The sequence below is a fragment of the Rhinopithecus bieti genome, unplaced genomic scaffold (assembly GCF_001698545.2).
Source record: "Rhinopithecus bieti isolate Rb0 unplaced genomic scaffold, ASM169854v2 scaffold_61117, whole genome shotgun sequence".
In the NCBI taxonomy this organism is placed as follows: Eukaryota; Metazoa; Chordata; class Mammalia; order Primates; family Cercopithecidae; genus Rhinopithecus; species Rhinopithecus bieti.
The window spans coordinates 3,092,394-3,115,520 of NW_016824934.1; the positions used below are offsets into that span (position 1 = coordinate 3,092,394).

The following is a 23,127-nucleotide window of genomic DNA, read 5'->3' on the forward strand; positions in this document are numbered from 1 at the left end:
ACCCCTAGGTTGGAGCGGGGTAGGAGGTGGTGAGCTTTCTTTACCCAGAAGGTCGGCGATGTCAGAGACTTTTTGAAATGATAAATACCAGTTGAAACCCAGGTAGGCTAGGGGTCAAGAAGCAGGGGGTCCACAAGCAGACCTCCACCTGGGTCATCTGAGCCTGTGTTAAAGATGCAGTCTGGGAACACCGAGGGCAGATTTCCAATAAACAGCTTCCTGTTTGCTCAGAGGCTGCTGCTTCCTTGAAAGCATACACTGCGCATTTGGTCCCATTCTCACTTTTCACCTTCAGTTTTACCTTCCCTTTACCCTACCCTCCAATAACAAGATGCCCTTGGATTAATCCGTTGTTCGGGTCACACATATGACCTTCACTTCAGGGAACCTTACATTCAAAGAGGTCCAGAAAGGAGCAATGCTTCTTCCCCTGAAGACTGGCCCTGTTATGGTGAGATGTCAGGCACTCGCTGATGCCTGGAGATATTTTGGGGGCACAGAGCCTTCCAGTGCATTTTAAGCTGACCTGTGCAGGGGACCTTCTAGGAGACCTTCTAGAAGGTGTCAGGAACCTAGGAAGAAGCCCAGAGCCTGTCCATTGTGTTCTTGGGGAAGCCACAGGCAGCTGGACTCTTTGGTGATGAGAGCCACTCAGATGAGAGCTTGGGGACTTTCTGTAAGGAGTGCAGGCCGTCCTTCAGAGCATCATGTGGGTGGAGGAACATTGGCCTCTTTCTCACTCTCTGGGTTAGAATCTGGGCTTCCTCACTGAGTAGCTGTGTTAACAGGAGTAGGTTACTTAAACTCTCTATTTCTCGCTTTGCATACCTGTAAAATGGGGCTAATAGCAGTACCCTTCAAGTGGAGTTGTTTTGAAAGTTCAGTGAGATGTGTTATATCACCAAGATATAACACACTTAGCATAGCACTTGCCACAGCATAAACCCACGGTAAGCATTTATCATGGTCATCCTTGTCTTAATCAGCTCAGGCTGCAATAACAAAACACTAAAGACTGGGTGTCTTAACCAACAGACATTGACTTCTCACAGTTTTGGAGGCTGGATGTCCAAGATCAGAGAGCCAGTATGGGTGGGCTCTGGTGAGGGCCTTCTTCCTCGCTCACATGGCAGAGAGCTCACTCACTCTGGTCTCTTCCTCCCCTTATAAGGACACTAATCCCATCATGGAGGCCCCACCCTCATGACCTCATCTAAACCTAATTACCTCCCAAAGGCCCCATCTCCAAATAGCATCACTTTGGGGGTTAAGATTTCAATATATTAATTTTGAGGGGGCAAAAATATGTAAAGATAACAATTATCTTTATTATTTTTGTGATCATCTGTGAGTCCCCTTGCAAGGCATTCTCAGTTGGCGGGGCAGTCTCAGAAGTGGAGGGATGGTAGGTATAGGGAAGACCTTTTTGACCCCAGTGGGATCTTACAGTCCATGCTGATGGTCTTGAGCCTTTGGGAAACTGCTTTCACCGTGTCGTATTTCCCTCTCCTTTTGACCTCTGGGAAAATGCTCTCGGTTGGCTTAGTCTAGGTCAGAGAAAGAAGGAAGAAGTCAAACTTATTAGGCAGCTACTTCTTGAGCTAGGCAGTTCAGGGTGTGGAGATTCATCTCATTGCATCCTCTCAGCCACCCGTGTGGCCGGCACTGCCATCGCCGTTTACAGAGGGAGATGCGCTCAGATGCTCAGGGGGAGGAAACACCACCTATCCAAGGTCACACTGCTCAGGAGTTGCACAAAGATGCAAACCTTGAGCCTTTTGACCCCAAGCCCTTGAAACCAGCTGCAGCCTGTGTAGGGAGGAAAGGGGCAGCCAGCCTGGAGCAGAATTTGGATTGGATGGAATCTGAGGATGTAGCAGGAACAGGCACACTCTGGGCCTTTCCACCCTGTGTGTGCTTGCTCACTCCAGCTGCTCCGTGAGACTCCTCAGACCCCCGAGTTCCTCCGCACACAAAGGCTACCTCCCACTCACCCCAGCTCCACTCTTCCAGGAATGGAGTAACTCTCTGGAGGGAGCTCATTTGGAAGGTGCACTAACCCAAACTCTGTTTTCTTCCCTGCTCTTGTCCTTCCCCAGCCCCTAAAGACAATGAAGAGCGCGTGTTCAGGGAACGCATGCGGCCGAGAAAGCGGCAGGGAGCCGTCAGGCGCAGGGTCCATCAGGTCAACGGCCACAAGTTCATGGCCACCTATCTTCGGCAGCCCACCTACTGCTCCCACTGCAGAGACTTCATCTGGTAAGCCTCTCTCGGGAACCTTTAGTTACAACATCTTTGTGGCAAGAAGTCGGGGATGGGGTAGGGGAGACTATGCACCTCGTTTAAAGAATGCTGGCGTGCCTGGTTTCTTCCTTATGTGAATGCAGGGGACTATTCTGGAGGGCTAAGTGTGTGTTTAGTACATGGGGGGAAATACATGGAAAGAAGTGATGGTTTCTGGCAACTTTATACCTAGAATTTTATCTTATCAAAGGAGTTAAGATTTTATGACCAACAAGGATATTGTGACTCTGTGTGTGTGTGTGTGTGTGTGTGTGTGTGTGTGTGTGTGTGTGTCTTGTCTTGAGACAGAGTCTCGCTCTGTTGACCAGACTGGAGTGCAGTGACATGATCTCCACTCACTGCAACCTCTGTCTCCCAGGTTCAAGTGATTCTCATGCCTCAGCTTCCCACGTAGCTGGGATTACAGGAGCACACCACCATGCCTGGCTAATTTTTGTGTTTTTAGTAGAGATGGGGTTTCGCCATGTTGGCCAGGCTGATCTAGAACTCCTGGCCTCAAGTGATCCACCCACCTCTGCCTCCCAAAGTGCTGGGTTTACAGATGTGAGTCATTGTACACAGCTGATTGTGTGTTTTTAAAAAGGATCCTTATCTTTTAGAGACATACCTCAGGAATCCAAAGTGAGGATTCCACTGAATAATAATCCACTGAATTATTTACAAGTGAAATTATCTGATGTCTAGGATGTGTTAGAAAATCGGGAAGGAGGCTGGGTGCGAACGCAGTGGCTCATGTCTATAATCCCAGCACTTTGGGAGGCCGAGGCAGGCAGACTGCTTGTGGTCAGGAGTTTGAGACCATTCTGGTCAACATGGTGAAACCCTGTGTCTACTAAAAATACAAAAATTAGCTGGGCATGGTGGCACGTGCCTGTAATCCCAGCTACTTGGGAGGCTGAAGCATGAGAATCGCTTTAACCCGGGAGGTGGAGGTTGCAGTAAACTGAGATCACTCCACTACACTCCAGACTGGGTGACAGAGTGAGACTCTGTCTTAAAAAAATTAAAAATAAATAAATAAAAAAATCTGGAAGGAGGAGAGGGGCTGGGATAAAGATGATCCAAGACCAGCTCCATTCCACTAACAATACCAAGGCTCAGAAATGAAAATAGGACTGGCCTGATGTCCTCCAGCTAGGAAGTGTCAGAAGTATGATTCTACCCCTAGCAGTCTGACTTTTAACGTTTATACTTTTCCTGACACCGCAGCAGCCTTTCTGGCAAGCTGTCTGAGCTCTTTGAAGCTGAGGTAGAGGTTGCCTTCATGAACCCTTGGATCCAGCCAGGGAGGGCGAGTGAGGCAGTATGAACCCAGCCAGGGACATCTGTACTGGGCTCTGAGGACCCCTTGGATTCCACGTGTCCAGGAGTCACTTGTCTTATCCTTGCGATGTCACAAAGTCAATCATCCAGGTTGGCGTAGACATCTGAGATGATACAGCTCAGAGCAAGCCTAGCCCAACTGAGGCAGAATTAATGCCCCATTCCAGCCATAGATACTTCCAATTACCAGGGCAGACCCAGCTGTCTGACCTTTACTTGCTATATTTGGTCATGAACTGAGTGGCTGGTCTTACAGATTCGGGTCTCCTCTAAGCCCATGGGTGAAGGCCACTGAGCTGTAGGTTCCCTGGGGTGGAACCCGAATAACTTCTGGCTTCCACTGGGTTGGGAACTGCAGGGAGCTCCCTGACCAGCTGTAGTTAGTATACTAAGGACAGGGGTAAGGCCAGGTTTGTGTGATTGTTCTGTGTCCATGCTGACTTTATGTCTTGCCCTGGGAATAACACTCTGGCCATGGAAGGAACCTCTAATGTTGGCCTTCACCTAGACAACTTCTTGAACCCCCAGTTCGGGGCACAGATTGGCTTAGAATCATTGGTGGTCTTTGGACTGCCCAGGGAAATCTACGAGCCAGCTGCAGCACTCTTCCACAGTTAGAGGGCCCACAGAGCATGTCCTGGTGCTGGGAGAAGAGGAATGTCCATTCTGTCCATGAGGAAAGGTATGCTTGACTGCTCAGTGCCTACCAGGAGCAAGCAGGGTCGTTTGTGGCTTTCTAGAACATTGCTGACCGCACAAGAATGGCTCTCTGTGTAGGAAATCAAGCTCTGACGCTGACCAAACCTTGCACGGTCCACAAGCCCTGGGGCTGCCCTCTGTGGCCTTCTGGAAGGAGACATTTAAGGCACCTTGCAAGTGGGAGAGAAATTACAATATTCTGCATACTTCACGTACTTGGTGCAATGTGGGTGGTGGCCCAAATTGGGTGGTTTTTCTGTTTGTTTTTTGACCTGGTAAGATTTCACTTAAAAAAAATTTATTCTTCTTTTCAGGGGTGTCATAGGAAAGCAGGGATACCAGTGTCAAGGTAAGAGGCATTTATGAACTAAATCTTCAGAGGCCCATGGTTAGATCCAGATCACTGGCACCCATAGGAGACAGGTGCTGGGTCTGATGACATTTGGAGGCTCTCCACAGCTTGCATGCTTATACTTCCTCCCCAAGAGGCAGGACCCTGCTTTCTTTGTTCCCACTTAGCCATTACTTCTGCATATATGGGAATATATATGGGAGGTATCTTGCAGGTGCCACTCGTCTCCAGGCGTCCTTGTGGTCTCAGCAGGTCCCCGATCCACCCAGCCTTTGTGTCCCAGCTGGAGCAGATGGCACTTTCATCTTTCTGAAAGAGACATACTGCTTCAGTTGGAGGCTCTTTGAAAGTCCCACTTTGTCCTAAACTGGGTCTGTGTATTCTGCCAGCTCTCTCCCTCTCTCCCTCCCTAAAGAAGCTTCCTCACCTGCTCGTTGTACTTGGTATCACTGAAAGGTCCTTGTCGAATCCCTTTTTTTTGGTCTCAGCTGTATGATCATTAGCCCTTAAAAATTTAAAGTTCACTTGAAGGCACTAAGATTATTCCTTTCCAGTTAACTGACTACAAATGCAAGGTTAAGCTGTACAAATTTGGAAGGTGGAAATGTGGCATGGTCATGTGGTGGTTTTGCTGAGGTTAGAGCAGAGAGGTTTTTCTATCTCCTCACGCAGCACTGCTGGGTCTCACTCGTGGGGTAGTGTCTAGTGGAAGTTGCTGTTCTTTGGGGTAACATGCACACAAACAGTTACTTACCTCTTCAGCCACCTACTGCCCACATTGCGCTATGACACTATCAACACAGATATAGGCCACTTCTTGTGGATGTATTAAAGTCGATGGGAATTTTAAAGTTTGGTATATCAGGACACAGTAAGATAAAAAAGCCTCAGAGCCTCTGCACCGCCTGCTGCAGTTCCCCCTGCCGCATCAGCCACCCTGCATGGTCCCGAGTGGGGTGCGAGGCCACTACAACATCTCTAACAGGCAATGCTCCATGGGAGGGCGGGAAGGAAGTTTTTCCCTGACCTTGGCATATTGAAGTGAAAAAATTGATCAGTACTCCCTGAATTGGAGAAAACTGCTGATGTCCTTTGAATATAACTGTTACCTTGCTCTCTGGAGCATTTAGGAAACTCTGATGGCTCTGATAGCACAGTGTTTAGAAATAGCTGCATGAAAGACTTTCAGGAGGGTATTAAATTAAGACTCAGTGGCAGAAGGGGCCTGGCTCCCCTTGTCCCTCCACCATGCCTTGAATAGATCCTGGGAGGGATACTCCCTTCCCCGAGTGTCCCTCAGCATTCCTGTCATTGCTGTTTGCAGTTTGCACCTGTGTGGTCCACAAGCGGTGCCATGAGCTTATCATCACCAAGTGCGCTGGGTTAAAGAAGCAGGAGACCCCCGACCAGGTAAGTATGACACGGAAATTCTGGGCTTCTTCACTGCCAGCCCCTCCCTTCACTGCCTCTTCTGTGGTTCCCAAGAAAACCTTCTCTGCCTGAGACCCTGTCATTTCATTGTGTTGATAAAGAACAAAGGGAGCTGTCCACAGTCTTCCGGCATGAGACACCATCCGCAGGATGAGCACAGGTCCAAGTCAGTTCTATCCCCTTGGATGTTATGCCAAGTGCAGTGTGAGCCCAGCGCTCAAGCCCATAAGAAAAATATGAATTCTTTTATTTCATCATCTCATCAGAACTAAAGTGGCTAACCGATGTGTCACTAGCTCCTCACAGGTAATAAACAGTAACAGAAACACAAGCAGGAACCTTATGTTTAATGAGCTGATGGGGGAATGGTGTGGAATGAACAAGCCCAAGGAATACTTAGGTGGCAATAACCACAGCAATAAAAATAGTCAACATTCACTGGGCACTTACCATGCCCTGATTGAAGTACTTTAACATATATTATTTAACCACATAGTAAGCTTAATGAGTTAGACGTTATTATCTTCGTTTTGCAACAGAATAGAAGCACAGAGAGTGAAATTAACCTGCCCCAAATCGCACAGCTAAGAGCCACATTCAAACCCAGGCAGTTTGTTCTAAAGCCTGAGCCCTTGACCACTGCACTACATGTTGTCTCTTCATCTTAGAAACTAGCATCAGATTGCCTAGTTTGGTAGAGGCAAGGAAGCAGGAAAATGCAACAGTGAAGCTATAGGTTCTCCTAACTGAGCAATTAGGAGAATGACAGTCCCACTGATAGATTAAAAAGCCTTTTTGAGGAAGATGACAGTTGTGAATGTGGATGTAGATATTATCAGAACACTTGATTTCAAAAGCATGCTCTTAATTCTAGGGGAAATAAATTCTGTGTAGTCATAGGCTATTATAATTGGGGGTTAGAGAGAAAGGCTCTGGGTAGGTTTATAATCAGCTGGTCCACAATTTGACTTCCAACAGGACTGACTTATAGAGACCTTCTGCCTGCTCCTTAATAATTCAGTCAAATAGCATCCTGGCATTTCAGGCATTTCCCATCTTCTGTCTTCTTCTGCTTTCATACTGTCTCTGGAAAGCAGCAAAGGACAAGGCTTAGACTGAGCCTTCCATGTCCGTGAAGGGTAGTCTGAGCCCAGAGCACCAACGTTGTTTGCAGGGGCTCTCTTGTGGTTAAAACTGCAAGACAGTACCTGTGCCTCCTGCTCTAGGATCATGACCCCAGTACACCATTGTTGTTTTCACAGGGAAATGAAAGAAAGAGATGGCTTGCTTGTTGTCTGCCTTATTTCCTTCCTATGGACATTCCATTGAGCATTTACTGGGTATGTCCTGTATGACAGGCACTATGCTGTGTCCCATGGAAGCAAAGAGGAGTACACTAATCCCTGCCTCAAGGATCTCAGTCGCATCACCTGCAAGTCTCTGACTCTGCAGGACTCTAAAGCTCTTCTGCACTTTTTGGAGGGAAAGGTCCCATAGGAGTCCATGCCATGCACGTTAAAGGGTTGAGATTTGAAGTGTTCAGAACCCAGCTTGATCTGCGACCCAGTTCTTCTGACTGTCTTTCCTGGCATATCGAGCAGTGAGAAGAAGTCTCCAATGAAGTGTGTTCCCAAACTTGGCATGTATCACCAGGGACAAATTGCCAGGGACTGAGAGAGGGAGGCTCTGGGTTTCTTAGCTTGGCAGAGTTGACTGCCAGTCCTGGCTCTCCCCGCCACCATCTTGTGCTTCCCGAGGCCAGTCTCCTTTAGTGTCAGCATATCTGGCCCCACAGGGTCATGGGCGTGCCTTCTGCCGGGTTACTGAGCTGTTAGGGACCAAACTTTGAGTTCATTCTTTTGTGTAACCGCCTTTAGTCTGATGCCTGTGCATACACACATCATACACACATACACGCCACAAACATGTGTAGCCCTAAACACCGTGCTTTCAATGCCCTCCTTCCTATTAAAAGGTGCTCTGGTGATGGGTGTCTTGGGTGTTCTGCACCATGAACACTCCGGTCCACCCCCATCTCATGTCCGTGTGTCTTAGCATGTGGTGGACTCACACCCTGCCTGTACTTCGAGGTGTGGTAACCAAACAGTGCTCTATCTCCACTGGTGTCACCTTTTTCTTCTTGAATCTCACAATTCTTTCTGCCGTTTTCTTCCTCTCCATGTTCTCTCTGTGAATCTCACTCACCCCGTTGTATCTGTGTCCTCCTCAGCAAGCGCACGTGTGACATGTCCCCCTGTACGCGTGCCGTCTTTGTGTTGGCCTCTTGGTCGGTCTGATGCTGTGGCATGCTCTTGTGTGGGTTCCTTCCTCCTCCTCCCTCTGTTCTCTGATACCTTAGAGTTTTAAGTGGTCCCAACTGAGGATCATGTAGCTCTTTCCACCCCCACACTGAATTTCTTGGTCACCTGGTACAACTTCTCCACTTTTTCACCTTAGTCTGTCATTCATACCCCTATGAGGTGATTCCTAAGAGACCAAGACTGTATTCTCAGTATAGGTCCACCATGCCTTCAGGGTTTGTGTAGGAATAGAGTGGGCACAGTGATCTCATACTTCCTTAGCAGTGAGAGAGACCACGGCAGAGTCAACAAGTCTACATTCACAAACAGGCACACCTAAGCTACGCATCTAAGGATGGGTGAGTACAGTTGTTTTCAGTAGAGCTGACATTCTTGTCCCCAGGCAAGACCCTAAGTGGTAGACCATCCACGTCAGTAGGGATCAGTGAAATCTTGACCCAATGGAAGGATCAGCCATTCCTTGGAACTGGGTGCTAGGGAACTTATCTTCACGCTTGTGTTCAAGTCGCGCTCCTTTTCCAGCTCTCATTTCACCCCTCATTAGTCCCCCATGGGGGCCTTTCACTCATGAGTCAGTTAGGGAGCTGAGGCCCAGCTTTGCCGCATGTCAGCCATTTCCCAATCCCCGGGGTACAAGAGTGATCTCCTCCCCAGCCCATGGATGTCTTGGGTGATGGTCTCCTGCCGATTCTGAGATGGGCTGGGGGTGCAGCTGCTCCACTAGAGACACAGATGGAAGGTAGCACTGTGGAGGGGCAGAAATGACCCAGAAAAGTAGCCCAGCAGACCCTTGCTTCCATGAAATGTGTTATACTTCTAGCCTCTTCCAACCCTGCAGTCTCACTGACCCTGCCATCCTGTGACACTGGGTGGGATGGGGTGGGGGGCCATCCTTATTTGCCACCTGAGAAATCCAAGGCTCCGAGAAGTCAGTAAACCTGCCTGAGACTCATGAGTGGGTCGTGGCAGACCCAGGCCCCTGATCATACACCTAGACTTCTGTTCCTCTTCCTTCCCCTTCTGTCTTGCCACCATCTCTTTACCCCTTTTGAATAATCAATAGGAGGCAGCATAGTGGTTAAAAAGCCTGCGCTCTGAATGCAGATTCATGGGGATGGAAGCCCGTGTTTGTCTCTCGTCAGTTTACAGGCATCTTTCTTGATCCTGCTGTGCGTTCATTTCCTCTTCTGTGAAATTGGGGCAATCATGGACCTCTGCCCTGTAGGGTGATGGTGAGATTTAACTAAGATAATGGTGCCTGGTGTGTGGTCAGCACTGAGACCTGAGCATTCTTAGTGTTCACCACTCTGTATTAGCCATCTTCCTCCTAATTGTTGTCCGTCCTAACTGATCCATAGTTTCCACAACATTGCAGGGTTCACATGCTGCTGCACAGAATCCCATGTTCACCATTGAGCTCCCTAGAGACTTTTTGCCTAGTTGAGGCTTCCAGGCACACAGCAGTATTGAAGGTGCAAATTCTTTTTTTTTTTTTTTTTTTTTTTTTTTGAGACAGAGTCTTGCTCTGTCACCCAGGTTGGAGTGCAGTGGTACGATCTTGGCTCACTGCAACCTCTGCCTCCCGGGTTCATGCAATTCTCCTGCCTCAGCCTTCCGAGTAGCTGGGATTATAGGCCGCACCACCACACCCGGCTAATTTTTGTATTTTTAGTAGACATGGGGTTTCACCATGTTGACCAGGCTGATCTTGAACTCCTGACCTCAGGTGGTCCACCTACCTCAGCCTCCCAAAGTGCTGGGATTACAGGTATGATCCACTGCATCCGGCCTGAGGTACACATTGAGGACACTCTACTGTGATTGCTTAAAGTCCTGAAGTCCTGGAGGGGACCGTTTTGGGGAGCAGGCCTGGTCTTGCACAGTCAAATGGAGCAGCCAACAATGAGTTAAGAGCATCAGGAGCCAAGGCCGGGGCAGGATGGGGCTCTTTTCACCTCAGGGCAGCTTTCAGAGCCAAGCTAGGGCCTGCCACCTACAATGACACATGCTCTCTTGGAAAGAAGTTCTGCAAGAGTTCTGATGACAAGCCCTCTGGGACACGGAGGAGCTCAGTTGTGACCCTGTGTCTTGCCATTCCTGCAGGTGGGCTCCCAGCGGTTCAGTGTCAACATGCCCCACAAGTTCGGCATCCACAACTACAAGGTCCCCACCTTCTGCGATCACTGTGGGTCCCTCCTCTGGGGCCTCTTGCGGCAGGGTTTGCAGTGTAAAGGTAAGTCGCTCCCTGCCCCGCCCTCAGCCCCTGCATGTCCCCTTCCCCGCTGCCTACCCCCATCCCTGCTTTATAAAAAACCCTGGACTGTTCTCATAGCCTAGAAAGTAAATTTCAGATTTGGCCAAGAACTGAGCACAAGCCTTTGTTAGTCCTGCATTAGTAACTCTGTGCATTTGGCAGGCATTCTCTGGGCAGAGACCATCCAGGACTGGGTGGAGGGAAACACCGAGGAAGGAGGAGGGCAAACCCCACGCCTTAAGATCACTCACAGTCTGGGAGACAAGATGAGTCTACAAAAGCATAATAATTTAAGGAAAGATACATCAGAGCAGAAGGAAAGTAATATTTTTGGAGTTAGGCCATGAAGAAAGTGACAGCTGTGAATTGGGGCTTTTCTTGCATGGTCCATGGCTCAGTGCTTACTCTGAAAGAGCCATGCTAGAACCTTGTCACATAAGATAGCTTGCTGATTCGTCACTGGCTTGGGACATAGGGGATTTTATCCCCACGGCCCTGGTGAGGAAACACAGGCTCAGAGACTAAGCAACTTGCTCACATCACACAACTTATTAGCAGAAGTAGGATTTGAACCTTGACTCTTGCATCCTGGGTTCCTTCCTGTTTCCTGCCGTGCCGCCTGCAAACAGTGCGCTCAGATGATGATGCTAAGTGGCACAGGGAGCAGCACATAACACAGGGAGGTAGAAATGTATTCTGGTGGCCTGAGGAGTGTGTCCAGTTTTATAAGCCGGTCCAGCCTGCTGGCAGAGTTGGGCAACTGTGAACTACTAGGCAGGGATATTGCATGGATATTATTTTAAAATAGTGTTTTATTGTTTATGTGGAGTGTATTATTAATAAATTCCCATTGTAGAAAAATTAGAAGAATAAGTAAAGTATAAGAAAGTAAACCTAGGACATAACAAATTGGTCATTGAAGGGATCCCAATGAGAAACTATGAGAATTGGAAATAAGATCAGGGCTGCAGTGGGAATAAAGAGGAGAATGACTTTAAAATATCAAGGAGGAGTGATTCATTGGATGTAGTGACCAGAAGCATCTGGGAGGGCAGTGATAGCATTCACTGAGTTGGGGCTACAAGAGGGAGGACAAGGTTGGCGGTAGAAATAGAGCCTGAGTTGGGGACACCTTAACTTGAGGTGCCTGTGGCAAATGGACATGAAGCTGCCCACCTGTTGGGCAGTCTCACTGACACTTGGGGAATAGGTCTAGACTGAACATTTAAATGTGGGTTTTGTCACTATCTAAGCAATTAAAGCTATAAAGTCAATGTCATTCTTCAGGGTAAGCACATTGAGTATGAAGAGAAAAAAGTCAAAGATAACACCATGAGTAGGAGCTCTCTTAGTGGGACAGTGGGATGGAGCCCAAGTGCTGTAGGCTAAAGTGAAAACAGCGGGAGATGTTTTTTCAGAATGTTTTAGTCAGGAAAAAGTCAGTGGCAAAGGAGATGGATGAGGCAGGAGGGAGAGGGGACTGACGGCTGATACAGCAGGGAAGGGGAGGGGCATGTGGACAGGCCTTGGGGAGAATGATGGACACCATCTTCCCAGATGGAGGGCAAGCCTGGCCACCAGGCATGGGCACAGATGCATCTTGGGTGTCAGGGATAGAAATCCAGGAAGAGGTGAGTGGGCAAAGTCATCATTTAAGTTTTGAATCTGTTGAGGGCATTGCAAGGAGATTCCCCTTATTTTCTGAAATAGGAAGTCTTTTTTGAAGTAGGAGGGAGAAGTGGGGGTGTGAGAGGCACGAAGAGGGTGGTGAGGGCTGGAAATAGCAATTGTGGAGACAGAACACAGTCCAGCCACTGGACATGAGGAGGTGCTGACTGTGGACACACCCAGCATTCTGTGAGCTTCCCAGCACCCCTGGAGGTGGGGGCGGAGCCATTCCACTTCCCTGTAGGAATATTCTTTCTAGCGTGTGACCCTGAACAAAACGGGGCCTGCCTGTAATCCTTTAGGTGAGATGAAGAGAGCAGAAGAGGAAGAAGGGAGGGGGCAGGAATCTCGAGTGTCTAGCAGAGGAGCAGATGTGCTTTTGGAAAGATGAGTGTGGTAGCTGGGAAGCAGGGCCTGCTTTGGAGGGAACCCTAATGAGCTGATGTCTGGTTTTGTTGTAAATATATTAATTATTGATCTATCTAGGGAACCTAAATGAAGATACCATCATCATAAATATTGATATTTTAAGAAAGCAGCCCAGACACCCAGACATCACTGTTAGGGCTGTGGGTCCCTGATGACCCTGGAAGAAGGAGGGGCAGGGACAGTGTATTCAGCTGTCATTGGGCAGGAAATGCTCTTGCCCCTGCTCAAGGAAAGAAGGGGCAGAATTAGGATGCCTGGAGCAAGGGTGTCTGTCCATGGGAGCCAAGGAACCCGGAGGAACTCAGGCCACATAAGGGCTGGAAGACGAAGGCTCAGACCTGAAGCTCCCCAGCCAAAATGTGCAGACTTTTACTCTCCTGTGGCTATGATATTATTACTTGGTCGTTTTTTTCCCCTTGCTGCTGTTCTCCTGTGACCCTCTCCTTCTCTCTCTCCCTCCCTCTTTGTCTTCCTCTCTCTTTAATTAAGAGACTATTTCTTTTAAGACCATTTTTAGGTTCACAGCAAAATTAAGCAGAAAGTACAGAGAGTCCCCGTATTATGTGCCCCCCAACACACACAGCCTCCCACCACCAGCATCCCCACCAGAGCAGCCACGGAACCTACACTGCATACATCATTGTCACTCACAGTCTGTATTTTACCTTGGGATTCACTCATGGTGTTGGGCATTCTGTGGGTTTGGACGAATGGACAGTGCTCGGTATCTACCATGATAGTATCATACAGAGTAGTTGGATGGCCCTGGAAAATCACCTGCTTCCACTTACCTCTTTAGATCCTTCCTCCACCTTAAGTCTTCTTGGCCCTGTAGACTCCTTACCCTGTGGAGAGGGGTCATGGCCAGAAGAGGCCACCATGGGCCCAAGGCAGGGGCTGCTTGTGCCCAGGTCTAAGCCTGGTTCTGCTACTATGATTACTAAGAAAAAGAAATCAAGACTTAGTGCCCCGCAAGCATCCCTGAGCAAGTCCCTACGAAGCTGGCTCTTGCGCCCAGGCAGCCTGGCCCTGTTCCTGACTCTGGTAGGTACTCTATGCCACCCTCTCCTGCTTAGGAAGACTCAACCAGGCTTTCTCTCTTGCTGGACCATGCTAGCAGGGCCTCCTGGGCTGGAGCCCTGGTCCCCTGGTCCTGGCTGGAGATCATCTATTTGGCCTGCTGCCCTGTGGATTCAGCATTTTTGCCATTCCCGTTCCCATTCCTGGAAATAGATTCCAGGATTTTCAGCAAAACAGGTTTCTTCAGAGCTTGAGTCTACGAGGAAGGATCCGTGATATTGTCCTAGTCACTCTTTCTCTGGTCTAAAATTGTCTGAGCCACACAGGTTCAAGCATTGTGTGTATACCCTTCCGGGGACTGTCCCTTTGTCAGCCAGGTAGAGGGAGCATAATTATGTCTGCTTTTACTGACAAGGAAATGGAAGACGGGAGAGAATGGGTGCACACAGGGCATACAACCAGGAACTGTGGGTGCACTCAGCCTTTGGGGCTGTCCTTTTCCTGCCCACAACCACAGAGGGGCCAGACCCTTGAAGGATGCTCACACGATCACTGGGTAACTGAGATCCTTAACCGAGGGCAGAAAAACACTGGCACAAAGTGAGCAGGCAAAATAGTTCATTTCTTTCTTGCATTTTGTGACTCAAGTGCCTGCCATGTCTGAGTCTCTCCAGACTCATTCATGGGTCTGTCTGAGCCCTTCAACCATTATTAAACAGTCCAGAAATGAGCTTCGCAGGTTCCAGGAGCAGCATCACTAGTCTCGGGCATTTGGAGCCTTTTCTTGCTGCACTTCGTTGGAATGGTGCTGCTTTCTCCACTCTCAGGTTCACTGGCACCGTGGGCCTCTCTGGGGCCCTTTTCCACCTGTGTTTTATTTTCCCACTGACGCATGGAGTCAGTGCCCCCTGGAGGCAGAGACGCCCAATACCCTTTGATTGCAGTTTCCTTCTCTAGAGAAGATCCAGTTCTCACCTGCCCCCGTCCCATCCCCTACACTCATGTCTCAGCACAGCTGCTCTGAAGTCATCGGGCACCAAGGGGCAACTTCACGGGAAAGCCAGACCTCCTGACGGAGCCTGCAGTCAGGCCTGCGGGGGCCTGTGGAAGTGGAAGCCCTGCTTTTCTCATCCCCATCTGGGGTGAATGCTCTGCACCTGCTGTCCTCCAAGACAGGGGACGAGGCGCAGGGAGGAAGGTATACTCCACGAAGGCCTGGCCTGGAGATTCCTAAAGAATCGTCTTCCTCACTCCTGCCTCTCTCTGACACACATCTTAATAACTGCTCTGATCTGCGGCTGTTTCCAGGGGCCAAGGGGACAGGGTGTCCCCTCCTCTCCAGTAAGTAGTCAACAGGAGTGGTGGCCTGAAGAGATCACAGGCTAGGATTTGGAGGAGCTGTCCTGGTTTGGGTACTGCCTAACTGGGGGATTGCAAGCAGGTCAGCCTGGCTTGGTGTCCTTGGCTTTTAACCCCAACTGCCCTCTACCCTTCTGAGGACAGTAATAAAAATAATAAAAATGGAGTGATCTTAGCCACATACCTTGGGGTGACTGTGCAGAGCCATAAAGATAAAAGAAAGGCCTGCCTGTCTCCCTCCTTCCTTCCTTTCCTTGTTTTAAAAAAAAGTATTTTGGATACTTAAAACACTAAAACATGAAGAATAATTTTAATTTTCAACATTTCTGAAAATGTCAGTCCTTTACTATTTGTAACAGCTAGGCCCCTTGTTGTAACTTCAGCTTTTATTTTTAGAATTATAAGGAGCACAATACATAAATAGATTCTCACTGTTCTTACTGTCAAAGATCCAAGCAAGGCTGAAGTTAGATTAAATTAAAAATATTAAAGGCTTTCTTTGTATTCTCTTTCCACTTTCATCCTCAGACTTCTAAAAATGTGCTATGGGTCCTCTCAGGCTTTTTGTGTACCTTTGCTGCCTGGGTGCTCACACACACTGCGTTAGAGTCTATTGCTACATAGCAAATGATCCCAGGACGTAGTGGTGTAAAACAACCAATGCTTATTTTCTCAGAGTTTCCTCTGGTCAGAAATCCGGATGGAGCTTAGCTGGGTGCATCTGACTCTTCATGAGGTTTCAGTCAAGCTGAGAGCTGGGGCTGTTGTCTCATCTGAAAACCCAACTACAAGAAGCTCGCCCACATGGCCATTGACTGGAGACATCAGTTCTCTGCCATATGAGCCTTTCCACATGATGACTGGCTTCCTTCAGCGCAGACAAGCAAGTGAGAGAAGATGCCCTAGACACAAGCCAGTGGGACATTTCGTCACTTTTGATGTTTTCCGTTCATTAGAAGAGAATCAGTACGTCCAGTCCTCTCCAAGGGAGGGAGTTACATAAAGGCGTGAGCACCAGGAGGCAGGGGCAATCAGGAGGCGGCTTAGGGGCTGCCTGGCACACCTGCACCTCCCCATCTGCATCCCCTTCACCTCCTCACAAATGCAATCATCTTGTCTGTGGGGTCTACCCTAACCACTGGGTAGCTCTCAAGCTCTCATCTCTCATCTCATACTTCCTCTGATTTTTTTTTTTCTAACATAGCATAGCACTTATCTTCTAATATTCTAAATTTTTGTTTTTTTTTGAGATGGAGTCTCGCTCTGTTGCCCAGGCTGGAGTGCAGTGATGTGATCTCGGCTCTCAGCTCACTGCAACTTTCACCTCCCAGGTTTAAGCGATTCTCCTTCCTCAGCCTCCCGAGTAGCTGGGACTATAGGTGTGAGCCACCACACCAGGCTAATTTTTGTATTTTTAGTAGAGACGGAGTTTCACCATGTTGGCCAGGCTGGTCTCTAACTCCTGACCTCAAGTGATCTGCCCACCTCAGCCTTCCAAAGTGCTGGGATTACAGGCGTGAGCCATTGCACCCAGTCTAAATTACTTACATGATGTTAATTTCTTTCTCTTTTTTTCTTCCTTCCTTTCTCTTTCTTTCTTCCTTTCTTTCTCTCTCTCTGTCTCTTTCTTTCTTTCCTTCTTCCTTTCTTTCTCTGTCTTCCTTTCTTTCTCTTTTTTTTCTTTCTCTTTTTCTTTCTCTCTCTCTTTCTTTCTTTCTCTCTTTCTTTTTTTTTTGTGAGACAGAGTCTCACTTTATCACTCAGGCTGGAGTGCAGTGGTGTGATCTCAGCTCACTGCAACCTCTGCCTCCTGGGTTCAAGCGATCTTCCTGCCTCAGCCTCCCAAGTAGCTGGTATTACAAGCACCCGCCACCACGCCCAGCTAATTTTTACATTTTTAGTAGAGACAGGGTTTCATTATGTTGGTCAGGGTGGTTCTGAGCTCCCAACCTCAAGTGATCCGCCTACCTTGGCCTTCCAAAGTGCTGGGATTACAGGCGTGAGCCACCGTGCCAGACCTTATCATGTTCATTTCTATCTCTCCTAATCCAAATACAAGGTCCATGAGGACAGAGATTTTTTTTTGTCTGTTTTGTTTTCTGTTTACCCAGCATCTAGAACAGTGTCTGCACACCGACACCCAATAAATATTTGTTAATTCAACCCCCCGTGCATAGTTATATAATTTGCTTTTCTACAGTATGTCTTGGAGTATTTCCAAGGCAGTGCACAGACGTCTACTTGACTCCTTCTAATGACTGCCTAAGAGTCCACATTGTGGATGTTCCATAGATTATTTAAAATGTTGCCCTCCTGATGGATGTTTACTGGTTTCTGTGTTGTTGCTATTTTAATATATGCAGACATCCTCATATATGCCTCTTTATGCATAGTGTGGATAATTATGAAAGAAAGGCCCCTGGAAGTTGAACAGTCACTTTAAGCCCTTGTCTTTTTGTGGTTGAATTATATAAGCAGGGAATTACATAAGGGCGCTTTTACTTGTTGTCCGCTTTAAAGTCAAGCCATGTTAATGGACTGCTTTACCTTCCTTTTCATTGACATTTAATTTGTGTGGCTTGCATAGTGAGCTTGGGATTCTAGTTCCTTGTTATCGGTTAGGTCTAGTCTGAGACGTGTCATTTATGCCACTGTAGTACTACTACTTTCTGTAGAGTTAGAATAACTGAAAAGCGTGGTGTCCTGATTTGTGCAGGGTGTCGTGGCAAACCTGGAGATAAAACATTACTTTAGTTCTCTAGAAACTTGCACTGTACTTGGTCATTGAACATAGTAAGTTAAATAATAGGCCATAATTCAGGCAATGAGTCAGAAATAAGTGTGAGCAATTTACAAGCAAGAGAGGGCCTGGAAAGGGTGGCAGGGAGAAGGAATGCCACAGGAGTGCTTTGGTTGACTCAGAATCCTTTCCAGTAGCATCCACAATGCCTGGGGACCATGCGAATGTCCCCTGCACACGTGGCAGGATGGCTGAAGATTCAGTCTGAGCTTCGATCTGAGGAATGCTGGGTAGCAGACAAGCGGCCGATCGTGGTTCCCGGAAAGCTCTGAGTCACGGTTCTGGTGTGATCAGGACTCCGAAATCTCTTTCTGGGGATGACATTTGGCCCAGGATGACCCCAGGGGGCCATCCCTCTTACCTCCTTTCTCCTCTTCTGCCTGGGACTTTGCGGTCGTTCACTCTCACACCCCTGCCAACTTCCATTGCACAAGCACATGATTTCCCATTTGCAAATATTTGCTCTCTGTCTCTGAGTGTGGCATGACTGGAACCTGTTATGAAATCAAACCATTGCCCTGGCTCACCCTCAAGGGCCAAATTACCCCAACATAAAGAAATTCCTGCAGCATACATGGACCTGGGCCCCTCCGTAGGGTTGGCTTTGTCGCCATTCCCAGAAGGTTGTCTGCTTGCTTTGGAGGAATTCCCAGGAGCCTGGCCAGCCTTTTGCTTCAATCTCAGCTGTAAAAAGGGTGGAAACATGGAAACCAAGTCTCTCCAAAGAATGGTAGGTTGTGCAATAGAAGGTGAAAGCCAGAATGCCTGAACCCCAGCATGTCCCCAGAAAACATTGCTGCTGCTGCACCACCCAGCACATAGTAGGTCCTCTACAAATGTGTGGTGAATAGCTGGGCAGTAGTAGAAGAGCGCTTCTCTCTTCCTAAGCGCCCCTGGCAAAGCAGATCTATTTCTTCCTGGTACAACTTCATACAAATGAAACCAGTGAAAATGAGCACTGAGAGGCATTCTGGAAAGAGAAGCCTTAAAGGGCAGCCTAGGGCTGGGCGTGGATTGGCAGCCAGGACTCACGGCCTTTGGCCTTGGTGCTCCCAGTAGTGTTGTGAGGGGTGGGAGGTTCATTTGGCCACATTAATGAGAATGTCTCTCAGGTTTCTTTTGGTTCCAGCAGGGACGCCCACTGCCCTTTGCTGGTCTGTGGCCTCCCAGTGACACCTGCAGCCTCCAGGAGCCCATCATGCTCCCGTTGTGGCTGCCCGAAGTATCCAGAGCTCCCCTTCCTCACCACCTTTGCCCTCGCATTTCCAGACTTTTCAAAGCACTTTCAAAGTCACTATCTCACATCATGCATGCTAACTGATGTGTGATTGAGATTTTTTTTTTACATATTCAGATGACTGCATAGCTCGGGGAAATAGCAGACTTTTAAAAAATGAAAGGCAAAGTCCTCAAACCCAAAACCAAAAAAGGTAGCTCCTTTGCCGACCTGCCAGCCCAAGTTGTTTTGTCAGGACAGACAGGTCTGGCATTTCAACACCAGAGGGCGCTAGTGGTCAAGTTATGTAGACAAGTTAGCTGCCCTTGTCAAGAAATTCTCAATTTGACTCTCTTTTTCTCCTTGCTGTCACCTCACAAAGAGGCAGAAGACAACTTTCATGGGTTTGGTGGGCGGAGCAGGTGAGGTGAATGAGCCTCAAAGGGCAGCTGATGCAATGGGGCAGGGTAGTGGGGTGGGGACCGAATTCCAGGCACAGTGCTGTTGCCTGGTCTCTGATCAGCCCGTGGATCAGTTATTAGTGATAACTCCATTAGTCAAGACGGTGCCATGGCCTGGCTGTGGTAGAGTTTTCTTGTTTGTTTTGCTCTGAGAAAGCCATCACCTCACCCCACCCCCACCTTTAGCCCAGTGGGCATCTTGGGTTCAGTAGCTCAGTTGAACTCTCCAGGCTGGGTTAGGGGGCTCTCTCCAGACCAGTGACCGGGTTATGTAGAGCGTTACAGAGGTCTGACGGCTCATCCTGCCTGGTTTCACTGCAGGAACAGTTTTGGTTTTGAAAACTTTTAGTAGACTTTACTAAAAGTAAAGTAGAGTAGTTTTAGGTTCACCACAAAATTGGTCAAAGGTATAAAGATTTTCCACATACCTTCTGCTTCCACACACGCACAGCCTCCCTCACCATCAGCATTCTGCAACAGAGAGGTATATTTGTTAACGGTCGATGAACCTTCATTGGCACATCATCATCAAAGTTCATAGTTTACATTAGGGCTCATCCTTGGTGGTGTACATTCCATTATTTTGTTATACGTTATACAAGTGTATAATGACATGAATCTACCATTATAGTATCTTACAGAATAATTTTACTACCCTAAAAATCCTGTATGCTCTGCTTCTTCATCCCTCCCTCTCTCCTAACCCCTGGTAACCACTAATCTTTGTACCATTTTCATAGTTTTACCTTTTCCAGATTTCCTAAAGTTGGAATGATACAGTGGGTAGCCTTTTCAGATTGGCATCTTTCACTTAGCAATATGCATTTAATGTTTTGCTATGTCTTTTCACAGTTGATAACAGTTCTTTTTAAGGCTGGATAGTATTTCAGTGTCTGGATATACCACAGTTTATCCGTTCACCTACTGAAGGACATTTTGCTTGCTTTCAAGTTTTGGCAATTATGAATACAACTGTTATAAACATCCATGTGCAGGTTTTTATATGAACATAACTCTTCACCTCATTTGGTTAAATATCAGTAGTATAATTGCTGGATCTTATGGTAACGGTATATTTAGTTTTGTAAGAAACTGCCAAACTGTCTCCCAAAGTGGCTAGACCACTATGCATTCCCACCAGCAATGAATAAAAAGTTCCTGTTGCTTCATATCCTAAATAGCATTGGGTGTTATCAGTGTTTTGTATTTTGGCTATTTTAATAGGTGTGTAGTGGTATCTCATTGTTTTAATTTGTTATTTCCTAATGACACGTGATGTGGAGCATCTTCTCGTATGCTTATTTACCATCTGAATATCTTCTTTGGCGAGGTGCATGCTCAAGTCTTTTGCCCATTGGGTTATTCATTTTGTTATTGTTGAGTTTAAGAGTTTGTTGCCTATATTGGATAATATAGGTATATATTATCATATATGTCTTTTCTAAATATTTTCTCCCAGTCTGTTACTTTTCTTATTATTCTATTGGCAGTGTTTGGTTTGGTTTCGTTTGTTTGTTTTGGTTTGTTTTGGTTTGGGGAGGTGGGGGACAGAGCAAAAGTTTTTTGTTTTAATGAAGTTCAGCTTATCAGTTATTTCTTTCATGGATCATGTCCATTCATCATGGTGTTGCATCAAGAAAGTTATCTCTGTAGCCAAGGTTACCTATATTTTCTTCTATATTATCTTCAAGGAGTTTCATAGTTTTACCTTTTACATTTAGGTCTACAGTCAATTTTGGATTCATTTTTGTGAAGATTGTAAGGTTTGTGTCTAGATTCACTGTTTTGCATGTCTAGATTTTCTAGCACCATTTGTTGAAAACTATCTTTGCTCCATTTTATTGCCATTGCTCCTTTGTCAAAGATCAGTTGGCTGTGTTTGCACAGGTCTGCTCTGGGTTCTCTGTTCTGTTCCTTTGATATATTTGTCTGTTCCATTGATGTTTTGCCAATTCCACATTGTCTTGATTACTTCAGCTTTACAGTAAGTCTTGAAATTGGGTAGTGTCAGTCTTTTGACTTTGTTCTTTTTCTTCAATATTGTGTTAGTCTTTTGCCTCGGTCTTTTGCCTCTCCATATACACTTGAGAATGAGTTTGTCAATATCCATAAATAACTTGCTGGGATTTTGATTAAGGTTGCTTTGAATATATAGATCGAGTTTGGAAAGACATCTTGACAAATACTGAGTCTTTCTATCCATGAATATGGTATATCTTTATATGTATTTAGTTCTTGATTTCTTTCACAAGAGTTTTGTAGTTCTACTCATATAGATCTTGTACATATTTTGTTAGATTTATATATAAGTATTTCATTTGGGGGAATGATAACATAGATGGTATTGTTTTTTATTTTTAAATTCCATTTGTTCATTGCTGGTGTATAGGAAAACAATTGACTTTTATATATTAACTTTGTATTCTTCAATCTGGCTATAATCATTATTGGTTCCAGGAGTTTTTTGTTGATTCTTTTGGATTTTCTATATAGACAATCATATCATCGACAAACAAAGATAGTTTTATAGTTTTATTTCTTCCTTTCCAATCAGTATACTTTTTAATTCTTTTTCTTGTCTTACTGCATTAGTTAGAACTTCCAGTATACGGTCGAAAAGGAGTGGTGAGAGGGAACATCCTTTTTGTGTTCCTGATCTTAGTATGATATTGGCTGTAGGGTTTTTGTTGATGTTCTTTATTAAGTTGAGGAAATCTCCTTCTATTCCTTGGTTGCTGAGATATTTTATCATAAATAAATTTGAATTTTGTCAAATGCTTTGTCTACATCTATTGTTAGAACTATTTGATTTTTTTCTTTCTTTAGTCTATTGACATAATTGATTACATTAGTTGATTTTTCAGATGTTGAACCAGCCTTGCTTGCCTGGGATAAATCCTACTTGGTCATGATATATAATTCTCTTTATAAATTGTTGGATTCAATTTGCTGATTGTTGTTGAAGATTTTGCATTCATGTTCGTAAAAGCTATTGGTCTATAGTTTTTAAAATAATATCTTTGCTTTGATATTATGGTAATGGTGGCCTCATAAAATGAGTTAGGATATATTACCTCTGTTTCTTTCTTCTAGAAGAGATCATAGAGAATTGATATAATTTCTTCCTTAAGTGTTTGGTAGAATTCACCATTTGGGCCTAGTACTTTCTGTTTTGAAAGGTTATTAATGGTTGATTCTATTGCTTTACAAGATAAGCCTATTTATTGTGTATGTCTTCGTGTGTACGTTTTGGCAGATTGTGTATTTCAAGGAATTAGTCTCATTTTGTGTAGATTATCAAATGTGTAGGCATAATATTCTTTATAATACGCCTTTATTTTTATTATTATTATACTTTAAGTTCTAGGGTACATGTGCATAACGTGCAGGTTTGTTACATATGTATACTTGTGCCATGTTGGTGTGCTGCACCCATCAACTCGTCAGCACCCATCAATTCGTTATTTATATCAGGTATAACTCCCAATGC

At 46.3% G+C, this 23,127-nt stretch overlaps 1 protein-coding gene across 3 annotated transcripts in view; it reads left to right on the forward strand.

Annotated features, from left to right (window-relative positions):
• PRKCE (protein kinase C epsilon) overlaps positions 1-23,127 on the forward strand; it is a 551,430-nt gene that overhangs the window by 333,402 nt on the left and 194,901 nt on the right. For all 3 annotated transcript variants that reach the window (XM_017862726.1, XM_017862727.1, XM_017862729.1), the window contains exons 3-6: positions 2,100-2,259; positions 4,641-4,675; positions 6,003-6,088; positions 10,534-10,663. In XM_017862726.1, the coding sequence (XP_017718215.1) occupies positions 2,100-2,259; positions 4,641-4,675; positions 6,003-6,088; positions 10,534-10,663 (411 nt within the window). The remainder of the gene's footprint in view (positions 1-2,099; positions 2,260-4,640; positions 4,676-6,002; positions 6,089-10,533; positions 10,664-23,127) is intronic.